Raw genomic sequence first — 12,058 nt, forward strand, 5'->3', positions numbered from 1 at the left:
GTGCTATTTTTCATGTTTCCTGTACATATGGGCTTCCTTACTCTATAACTGAGGGCAACACTTCATTTTACTTTTAATAAAAAGATAATTGAATATGCATACATAAACGTGGAATGAATATTTAAAACAGAAAAAGAGTTGGAAGGTGAGGAGAGGCTTCCCTGTGGAGCATCTGCTTCACATAGCAATGTCATTTCTCCAAGAGAAACAGATGACATATCTAGAAATACATGGTATAAAAAGATACTACAACATCGTAACAAAATTATCACTGGTCTGTACCACTTTATAAGACAATTATAATGTTCATCTATATAAAAAGAGATTCCTTCTGGATAAAACATTTGCATGAGAGAAGGATAAAACAGAACATTTCTCTCCAGCATGTTTTCTTTTGTGCAAGGTGTTCTTCATAACTTGATTATATTATCATCATCTACCTGCAGTCTGAATCAGTAGAGTCTATAAATAGTTTTAATATATCATCTCCAGTTTGTCCATAGCAACTCTCTTACACAAAGAAAGAAGCAGCCTAGGTCATGATACAATCTGGATGAGTTGCCCCAGTTATTCAAAACTGCAACTGCAGATATAGCCTATACAAGCCATACTATTATAGGGAGCAGGTTATCAGATGAAAATATTAGTGTTCACGTTGATTTTATATATAAATGGAATTAAGTAATTTTGTAAGCACTTTGCATTCATCACTCAGTGATGGAACAGCAGCATGTGGTGTTTATGGCATTTCCTTTTCAAGTTTGTGAAGAACTGCCACACTATGAAAATGGCTGGCCAGAAGCCACTAAGATGAATCCTTCCACCTGTGCCCTTTAACGAAGGCTGATTTTATGGCCATTACAAGAAGCATACAACTGACATGTGAGCATACCAGATTATCTTGTGTACTGAGCAGAAATTGGTTCCTGAAAGGCAACTATAAGAACTTGACAGGAGATCACATGACTTTCCTTGCTATTCAGATACTGGAGGATGAAACTGGCATATGCCTGCATTGGTGCAAAGCTTTTTCCTCCTCACCTTGATACACACTGTCAATTATGTTAGTATAACCTCTTCTACATGGGGACATGATCCTTGGCTAAGTTTTCTTTTTTAATTCAGAATGTGAAGTAACCTTATCGAAGTTTTAATTTCCAATGGGGCATGATTGCTAAAATGCATTCCCACACCAATAAGCCTGGTTTAAATGAGCTCTTAGTATTTGTCGCCTCAGAACAACCATCGCTGGGGCTTGTTCTGGTTTTTAGTAGTATTGTCCATAGGATTTTTTAAAGTCTACCTCTGACTCTAGATTTTGTCACTGCTCTCCACCTAGTCCTGCTTCTGCTATTCCCTGTTCAATCTTTGTTGTTGTTCAGTCATTAAGTCACGTCCAACTCTTCGTGACCCCATGGACCATAGCACGCCAGGCCTTCCTGTCCTCCACTCTCTCCCAGAGTGTGCTCAAATTCATATTCACTGCATCAGTGATGCTATCTAGCCATCTCATCCTCTGCCGTCCCCTTCTCCTTTTGCCTTCAGTCTTTCCCAGCATCAGGGTCTTTTCCAGGGAGTTTTCTCTTCGCATTAGGTGGCCAAAATATTGGAGCTTCAGCTTCAGTATGTGTCCTTCCAATGAGCACTCAGGGTTGATTTCCTTTAGGATTGACTGATTTGACCTCCTTGCAGTCCAGGGGACTCATAAGAGTCTTCTCCAGCAACACAGTTCGAAGGCATCGATTCTTCGGCGCTCAGCCTTCCTTATAGTCCAGCTCTCACAGCCATACGTTGCTATTGGGAAAACCACAGCTTTGATTATACGAATCTTTGTCGGCAAGGTGACATCTCTGCTTCTTACTATGCTGTCTAGGTTTGCCATAGCTTTCCTCCCATGGAGCGTCTTTTAATTTCATGGCTACAGTCACCGTCTGTGGTGATCTTGGAGCCCAAGAAAATAAAATCTGTCACTGCTTCCATTTCTTCCCCTTCTATTCAATCTTACCTAACCCTATTCTCAAAATTGACACCATTACATGAAGGGGCTGAGACAAACAAGCCTCTCAATGCTCCCTCAAAATTCAGCACTCAGGTCTAGCCTAATATGGGCAGACTGGCCACCTCTGCCTAATGAATTTGCGATTTCAATTCCATCTAGAACACTACTTATTGCCAAAGAAACGGAAAGATACTTGATTTGCAGCAAGCAATATACCAATTTGCGGAGCTTCACTGTGCTTTTAATAAACATCCTGTATACCGAAAACCCTTGCTATGAAGAACAGTAACTTCATAGTTCACTTTACAAGTGCTAAGGGCAAGATGTGCTTAATATACAATAAGGCCCTTCATTTTCAGAGAAGCAGATGTCCATCCAATGCATATTTAACCTCCATAGTCCAGATGTGTCCACAGTGTTATCCTGTACTAGTCCCCTGCCTGTAGCTGCCCTTCCATACTGCAGTCAAGGACAGTTATAAGGACAGTGCAATGTCCATGGGGAGTCATAATTTCAAGCTGCATAAAAATAAAAAACCTGCCAGACTCAGTCCCACATACTACCTTTCTGGTTAGACTACAAAGAGAAACTCCTAAGGTAGAGAAACTGCTATATAGACATGCCTTTCAATGCCTCAAGCTATTCAAGTCTTGCTTGCTATCAGAACTGAGCATGCACCATCTGAGTGTCAACAGCATCTCCACAGTCCCCAGACCAAATCCTCTGTTGATATGCAAGATGCATCTACTTTAGGAAAAAATGCTATGAAAGGAAACCTTAATAAAATACACAGCACTGCAGTGTCTTCATTAGAGTTCCAAATACTGAATTATGCAGTGCATTTTCTATACTTTTCTTCTCAAAAACCTGAGGCATGTAAAGTTACAATATGTTCTTGTCCACACGTGTTTTGTGTGCCTCTGTACTAAAGTCATGGTATGCTGCAGCAGGAACTGGGATGCCCAAGTGGGGAAGAGCAATCGACCTAAACCTGGGGCCTCTAAAGTGGGGAATTAGCAATGAGCCCAGAGCCAATGAGTAGAATAATCAAATATAGCTTATTATAAACAAAGAAAGAGTGTGCACATTTTGAGTAGCACCAGCCACCATTTAGTAAACTGTATGAAGGGGTCTAGGGGTGGAGAAAATGAGTAAGATAGATGGAGCAGCATGTGAGGGGTTTTGAGGCTGCTCCAAATAAGGAGACAGGAGGGCACAAGCAGTTTGATAGCGTCTAATTGGGATGGTGATATAGAAATGAATGCAAATAATCTGACCCATGGGGACACGAGTAAACCTTATTGGCACTAGTAAGGAGAAGGAAGAAAAGTTTAAAGGAAGAAAAAGGATTGAAATACAGATATTACCTATGCTAAAGCAAAGAGAACAGAAGGGGACTTTTCCTACATCGTCTACTGTGATTTAGGAGTTCGTTACTTAAACATTATGGATCACTACATATCCTAGCCTTCAAAGTACACTCTGTTGAACAAGGGTGGGAAACCTATTTTGGGCCGGGGGGGGGGGGAGATCGCTCCCATAGACCAAGATGGCTGGCTGGATGCCGTCAAGCGGGTAGGGGTCAGCCCCAATGTCCCTCCCTCTCCCATAATGTAATCTGGCCTCACCTTGCCCATTTTTTTCCTTTCTCCAGGCCTTTTTCTTCATGGAGAAAGGAACTCAGATGGCACTTGCAGGAGCCAGTCCTGCAACAGCCTGCTGAGTCCCTTTCCTTCATACGCTACTCACATCAGAATTGGGGCATGAGCAGCACATGAAGGGACTGGGAGGCACTTGCAGGACCAACCTCCCCCACAGGAATCTGTGATCAAACATAAAGAAATTCCCCTGCGTGTTGCTCATCCTCCGCTGGGAGCAGGAGTGGTGCACAGGGGAATCCCCTTGTTATTTCCAGTCACAGATTGGCGATAACAAGGGGATTCTTCTCCCTGCCTTCTCCCCTAGCATCTGGTAGCCACTAGGCCAGGGGAAGCTTGGGGAGGGGGATAGGCCCCAAAAGGGTGCCCAACCCTCTGCAGGCTGGTCTGGGAACCTTCATGGGCCGGAGGTTCCCCACCCCTATGTTAAAAGAACTGAGGCGATAACTGGGGACCAAAGACTGGTAGTCCCTTGAGCCATAATTTGCCAAGTACAAAATAAAAAAAACATCTGGAGTGGGGAGGAAAACTAGGGAAGGTAGGAAGGAAGATTGTGGAACAAGCTGACTATGGGGAATCAACTCTCTCAAAGGGGTAACCTGAACTGAACATTTACTGGAAATTATTCCTTTTTAAGACCTTGCTTTAGAGGTGGGTTCCTCCCCCCAGATCAAAGAAGAGTAAGGGCATATCTAGGGTTCACCAAGCGTGATGGGTAAAAGTATAGAGTATAAAGGGTGAGGTCCATGTGCATATACTGGGTGTAGATCCCTAACCTTCACAGATGCTAATGAATCTAAGGAAGCAATCCTCAGCCACCTCCAAATTTGAAGGCAACCACCTACCCAATGCATGGCAGGAGGAGAGCAGAGAGGATCGTCTCCTCCATGCTCCAACTGCCCTGCATTCATGGCTAGACAGCCAATTTCGACTGTCTAGCCATGGGACATCAGAGCGCAGGGTGGGGAGGCCAGACAACACATGGGAAGTGTCATACCGGTACTTCCACACTCCCCACCCCACCCCCAGGACAACCCCTTTTGCTCCACTCTGCACTGCCCTTACAAGCGCAGAGTGCAGGGACAATCCGCGCCTACAAAGCCGCAGTGGAGGAGGTAGGGATGCAGTTCTCCAGGAACCAACCAATCCTATGGCTGTCTAGCTGCTGTCTAGTGGCCATAGGTTTGTGCCCTTAATATGTTTATTGGCAGTGGCAATTCTTTGACATGGAAGTTTCCTTCTTTAGGGGTCTGGATAGTCAGTCAGGAGTATGAAAATGGATTAGGGACTGGGCAAGAGGAAGGCCTCTGCATATTCTGGAGGTTCCATGCCCATTGCATAGGAGTGAAAAATCCATCTCTGGTGTATACCAGAAGAAGACAACCATCTGCTTTATTGCTCTTTATGTCCAAACATTTACTGACATACCTTGCTCAGTTCCTAGAGTCAAGGCATTAGGAATATACTTAAAAGAGCACCACTGCAATAACCAGGGGTCCACAAATTATGTCTGGGTTTAGTAGTCAAAAATTATTTTTACTAGCCAGCAAGAATATAGCATAAATGCCTGAATACAAGCAGCATGCATGTGTTCCTTTTCCATCTAGCAAGTGACAGCCTGCCCCTCCCACAGAATTGAGGAAAAGGGCTAGTAGCACCAATGGCCTTGTTCCTCAGAAGCCTGAGTACTCTTCAGTTCTTTTTCTGAAAATTAAATTACAACTAAAACCAGCAAGCCACAGCACAGGAATGTTTTCCAAACCAGAATTCCAAAGGCTAGTACACAGTCTTTCCCTCTCTCCTAAAGTATTCCAGATTTTCTTCATTCCCTGCGGCAGCTCCCCCTCACAACATTTTTAAAAAATCTTATCATAAATCAGCCTTTCATCTTTCTGTGGAATAGGGGAGTGAGAGCCAGTTACAAGTTGGGCTTGGGAATGGGAAAAGGCTGAGAGAAGTAAGAGGTGGTTTTGAAATTGTTCTCTGTCTTCTATTCAGATAATATGAAGAGAATATTCATTTTTCTTCCTATTCTGAAACTATCTATTAGCAAGAGGAATGAAATGGCAGGAATGTGTTGACTGAAAGGTATTTGGAAGGAACATATTCTCAGAGTGAGCGGTGGAGGATGGGACTGCAAATGTTCTTTAGGAAGAGGGCAATGTTGAGGGAGGGAGGCAAAAGCGACTGTGTAGGGGAAGCAGCTTTGCACATGGAGGGAGAGAAACTAAAACACAATACTGGACAGCACCAGAGAGAGACTGAACATAGTATGGCCACTCTTCTCCCCCTTAGCCCACCAATCAGGTCTGCAGTGTTCCTAGAAAAGGAACGGTGGGGAAATGGAAGAGACCCTTGCCAATACCACTCAGATCTAGTCTCTCTCTCAAAATTCTATTCCTGGTTTTTCTGACAGCCTAATTTAATTGCTATAATGCATCCTCCTTCCTTCTCTAAGCATTCTTGCTCATCAAGATCAAAGACTTTCTCACCTCTTCCCTGTTGAAGGCTGGCAATAACAATACCAAAAACAAATCACAGTATCAACACTTCTGGAAGACAGCTTTCATACCCATGCCTTCATACAAAGCAGGAATACAAATTACATTGTAATAAGATGCAGTTTATTTTATTTATTTACCCATGCCCATAAATGTACTTGGTGGGCCAAGGGCACATGTACATGCACGCACGCACACACACTTTTGTGTGTCCATAAGACTCAGTCCCCTTCATGGATCACTGCCTTGTTGTGGCGAAGGGGCTTGCGTAACTCAGTGAAGCCATAAGCTATGCTGTGCAGGGCCACCCAAGACGGACAGGTCATGGCAGAGAGTTCTGACAAAATGTGGTCCACTGGAGAAGGAAATGGCAACCCACTCCAGTATTCTTGCCAAGAAAACCCCATGGAACGTATCACAAGGCTAAAAGAGATGACGCCGGAAGATGAGCCCCTCAGGTCGGAAGGTGTCCAATATGCTACTGGGGAAGAGCAGAGGGTATTTCCAAGTAGCGCCAGAAAGAGTGAAGCGGCTGGGCCAAACCAGAGAGGACACTCAGCTGTGGATGTGTCTGGTGGTGAAAAGAAAATCCGATGCTATAAAGAACAATATTGTTTAGGAACCTGGAATGTCAGATCAATTAATCAAGGTAAGCTGGAGGTGGTCAAACATGAGATGGCAAGATTGAACATCGACATCTTGGGAATCAGCGAACTAAAATGGACAGGCATGGGCGTATTTAATTCAGGTGACCATCATATCTACTATTGTGGGCAAGAATCCCTTAGAAGAAATGGAGTAGCACTCATAGTCAACAAAAGGGTGGGAAAAGCAGTACTGGGGTACAATCTTAAAAACGATAGAATGATCTCAGTACGAATCCAAGGCAAACCATTCACCATCACAGTAATTCAAGTCTGTGCCCCAACCACTGAGGCCGAAGAAGCTGAGGTTGATCGGTTCTATGAAGACCTGCAACACCTTCTAGAACTAACACCAAAAAAAGATGTCCTCTTCATCATAGGGGATTGGAATGCTAAAGTAGGAAATCAAGAAATCACCGGGATAACAGGCAGGCATGGCCTTGGTGTACAAAATGAAGCAGGACAAAAGCTAATAGAGTTTTGCCAAGAGAACATGCTGATCATAGCAAACACTCTTTTCCAACAGCACAAGAGGCGACTCTACACATGGACGTCACCAGATGGTCAATATCGAAATCAGATTGATTATGTCCTTTGCAGCCAAAGATGGAGAAGCTCCATACAGTCAGTAAAAACAAGACCTGGAGCTGACTGTGGCTCAGATCATGAGCTCCTTCTTGCAAAATTTCGTCTTAAATTGAAGAACGTAGGGAAAACCACTAAACCGTTCAGGTATGACCTAAATCATATCCCTGATGAATATACAGTGGAGGTGAGGAATAGATTTAAGGGATTAGACCTGATAGACAGAGTGCCTGAGGAACTATGGACGGAGGTCCGTAACATTGTTCAGGAGGCAGCAACGAAATCCATCCCAAAGAAAAAGAAATGCAAGAAAGCAAAGTGGCTGTCTGATGAGGCTTTACAAGTAGCTCACGAAAGAAGGGAAGCGAAAAGCAAGGGAGAAAGGGGAAGATATACCCAACTGAACGCAGAGTTCCAGAGAATAGCAAGGAGAGACAAGAAGGCCTTCTTAAATGAACAATGTAAAGAAATCGAGGAAAACAACAGAATGGGAAAGACTAGAGATCTCTTCAAGAAAATTGGAGATCTCAAGGGAACGTTTTGTGCAAAGACGGGCATGATAAAGGACAAAGAAGGCAGGGACCTAACAGAAGCAGATGAGATTAAGAAGAGGTGGCAAGAATACACAGAAGAACTATACAGGAAAGATCTGAATGTCCCTGATAGCCATGATAGTGCGGTCATTGAACTTGAGCCAGACATCCTAGAGAGTGAAGTCAAGTGGGCCTTAGGAAGCATTAGTAACAACAAAGCTAGCGGAGATGACAGTATTCCAGCCGAACTATTTAAAATCCTAAAAGATGATGCTGTTAAAGTGCTGCATTCAATATGTCAACAAATCTGGAACACTCAACAGTGGCCACAAGACTGGAAAAGGTCAGTTTACATTCCAATTCCAAAGAACGGCAATGCCAAAGAGTGTTCAAACTACCGCACAATTGCGCTCATTTCACATGCCAGCAAGGTGATGCTCAAAATCCTACAAGCTAGGCTTCAGCAGTATGCGAACCGAGAACTACCGGAAGTACAAGCTGGGTTTCGAAGAGGCAGAGGAACTAGAGATCAAATCGCCAACATTCGCTGCATCATGGAGAAAGCAAGAGAATTCCAGAAAAACGTCTATTTCTGCTTCATTGACTACGCTAAAGCCTTTGATTGTGTGGATCACAACAAACTGTGGCAAATTCTTAAAGTGATGGGAGTACCAGACCACCTTACCTGTCTCCTGAGAAACCTGTATGAGGGTCAAGAAGCAACAGTAAGAACCAGACATGGAACAACCGATTGGTTCAAAATTGGGAAAGGAGTACGACAAGGCTGCATATTGTCACCCTGCTTATTTAACTTATATGCAGAGTACATCATGAGAAATGCCAGGTTGGATGAATCAGAGGTCGGAATTAAGATTGCTGGGAGAATTATCAACAACCTCCGATATGCAGACGATACGACCCTCATGGCAGAAAGCGAAGAGGATCTCAAGAGCCTCTTGTTGAGGGTGAAAGAGGAGAGTGCAAAAGCTGGTTTGAAACTCAACATTAACAAAACGAAGATCATGGCATCTGGCCCCATCACTTCCTGGCATATAGAAGGGGAAGAAATGGAAGCAGTGACAGATTTTACTTTCTTGGGCTCCAAGATCACCGCAGACGGTGACTGTAGCCATGAAATTAAAAGACGCTTGCTCCTGGGGAGGAAAGCTATGGCCAACCTAGACAGCATAGTGAGAAGCAGAGATGTCACCTTGCCGACAAAGGTCCGTCTAATCAAAGCTATGGTTTTCCCAGTAGTAATGTATGGCTGTGAGAGCTGGACTATAAGGAAGGCTGAGCGCCGAAGAATTGATGCTTTCGAACTATGGTGCTGGAGAAGACTCTTACGAGTCCCCTGGACTGCAAGGAGGTCAAATCAGTCCATCCTAAAGGAAATCAACCCTGAGTGCTCATTGGAAGGACAGATAATGAAGCTGAAGCTCCAATATTTTGGCCACCTAATGTGAAGAGAAAACTCCCTGGAAAAGACCCTGATGCTGGGAAAGACTGAAGGCAAAAGGAGAAGGGGACGGCAGAGGATGAGATGGCTAGATAGCATCACCGATGCAATGAATATGAACTTGAGCACACTCCGGGAGAGAGCGCAGGACAGGAAGGCCTGGCGTGCTATGGTCCATGGGGTCACGAAGAGTCGGACACGACTGAACGACTGAACAACAACAAAGACTCAATCACATCTTTTGTTTTGACATAAAAACAAACCACATTCTGAACACATTTGGAAATCCCCAGAGGCCCACTTCCATAATCAACAGGGTGTTCACATTTGAAAAACATCTGTATTTCAAAGCTGTTTGCAAAGTGTGTATGACACCTCTGCTTCTTATTCAGGCTTCACAGATAACTACAATTTAAAATTTCTCAACCACTGTGAATAGAGCTACTGCTCCCGTCAGACAATGACATAACAACAGCCACCACATTGGGAAAATTCAGTGGTTAATTTCAAATGAGCATGGGGGGTCTTTGTACAGACGTTGCCCCTCCTAAGATGGATACAGCATATTTATAACTACATATGTTTAATAAACAGACTGAACATTATATAGATCTAGCTAGCCTACAACTATCACATCAGTTCTCACAGATCGAATGACCACCCAAGTTATTCTAGGATTCCACCAACTACCTGCCCTTGACCCTAAGCGCTAAACCAATGACCCAAAAGGAAAGTAGGCAGACATGTGAAGAACAAGAGATTAATTTTCAAATCTGCCATGAGACTAAAGTATATGGGAGTAGATAAAGGCAATTCCTTGTTATCTTTTAATGCCGAGAGTCCCCCTACTAACATATCCTAACAAGTACATGTAGATAGACATTCAGAATTTAAGCACACCTTTGAATTCTAGTTGTTGCAGGATGCATTGCTTCTGCTGTTCCTCCCAAACATTCATATAAAAAATTGGAAGCAAGGATAATATTTTCATATTCTCTCACAGGCCTGGTACAATACAATTCTTCAACAATCTGAACTTTTATTTTCATGCAGAATGTGCTATTATCTACCTTAAAATGTTACAACTATCAAGATCAAGTCACAGATTACACACATTTGTTATCCATAAAAAATATTCTACATTCTACATTCTGAAAGTACTAAAAGTGAAGCAAAAAAATAAAGTGACACCAAGTGGCCAATGGCTAACATGACAGGTTGTTATTCTCCTAACAAGATTCAGTACATACATGATAGACCAAAAAGGACATCCATGAATAGGGATCTTCCTGAAAAGACATTTAATGAGAGTGGACTATGAAGGAGACCTCACCAGCATTCTGTGCCAATTTCTATGTCAGTGCAAACTGCATTGCCATAAAGCTCAAATAAATACGACTATGGGTATTTAACTTCCTATCTACAATTCATTCACTTCCTTTCCACAATTCCACACTTCATAATGGCAAATTTAAAAATTAAGTTCATATATGCTAGATGATTTACCCTTACAGATCATAATACTGGGAAAGTTAGGGTGCAATCCTATCCCGATGCTTGTAAGCCTCCAAACTTGGAGGCTGATAGGCATCCAATGAAGAGCAGGAGGACGGGCAGAGGTGATCTTCACCTCCACACTCCTCTCACCCTGCATTTTCACTAGACCAGCTTTTTCGCCCATTTAGCTGGGGTGCTGTGGAGCGGAAGAGAAGGAGGATGGAGAGGCCTGTGGATACTTTGTAAACCATTCCAGACCTCTCCCCCTCCCACAGAAACGCCCTCTTTACCTCCTCTCTGAACTTTTGCAACCTCAGAGAGGCAGCCAGCATGGTTATTTCCATGCCAGCTGTGAGGCAGGGCATTGTGGTGTTGGAGCACAGTTCTGGATCCATGGTTGGAGCACAGTCTCTGACCTCAGATCCAGGAATCTGAAATATCCTATCCCCACCCCCCACCCAATACAGTTTAGGGGCCATAGGATTGCTCCCTTATACTTGGTTGGATTCAGACTTAACCATGCTTAGAGTAGACCTATTGAAACAATGGGACAAGGTAATCATGAATAACTTAAGTCCCATTGATGGCAATGGGTCTATTCTAACCATGACTAAGTCTGGATCCAACCTACTCTGTTCTCAGTTTATGTTACACAGATGTTACTGCTAGAAATGCAATGGTATCACCAGAAATAAAAGTAGACAGACATGAACTTCTATTTATTTATTTATTTATTTATTATTAAATTTATTAATCGCCCATCTGGCTGGTCACCCAGCCACTCTGGGCAATGTACAGCATATAATAAAACAGTTTAAAACAATAAAATTCTACAATAAAAACGTTTTCTAAAATACCCTAACCCACCCCAAATGCCTGCCTGAACAACCACGTTTTTAATGCACAGCGGAAGCTCATTAAAGAGGGGGCATGGCGGAGTTCCCTAGGGATAGAGTTCCACAGAGTGGGGGCCACCACAGAAAAGGCCCTCTCCCTCGTCCCCACCAGTCTAGCTGTCCTGGCTGATGGGACAGAGCGAAGGCTAATTCTACATTTGATAATAAAATATTGAAAACTGGATATGGTCTAACGTCCTTAGCCTTACCACTCAGGCTGCATGGAGACAGCAGAATCTTGTGCTCGTGCTTCAGTGTTTGTATGTGAATGCAGAAACCAAAGTAC

At 43.4% G+C, this 12,058-nt stretch overlaps 1 protein-coding gene across 5 annotated transcripts in view; it reads right to left on the reverse strand.

Annotated features, from left to right (window-relative positions):
* The window catches only part of HACE1 (HECT domain and ankyrin repeat containing E3 ubiquitin protein ligase 1), a 57,796-nt gene that overhangs the window by 10,502 nt on the left and 35,236 nt on the right, over positions 1–12,058 (reverse strand). The window contains exon 20 of one of the 5 annotated variants that reach the window (XM_084827192.1): positions 1,304–1,794. The exons of the other annotated variants lie outside the window; for them this stretch is intronic. Coding sequence (XP_084683318.1) covers positions 1,765–1,794 — 30 coding nt within the window. The 3' untranslated portion in view covers positions 1,304–1,764. Of the gene's footprint in view, positions 1–1,303; positions 1,795–12,058 lie in introns of those variants that run through there. 5 annotated transcript variants of the gene reach the window in all.

This window comes from Heloderma suspectum, chromosome 1 (assembly GCF_057233095.1).
Source record: "Heloderma suspectum isolate Gila_16-S chromosome 1, 16-S_ref, whole genome shotgun sequence".
Classification (NCBI taxonomy): Eukaryota; Metazoa; Chordata; class Lepidosauria; order Squamata; family Helodermatidae; genus Heloderma; species Heloderma suspectum.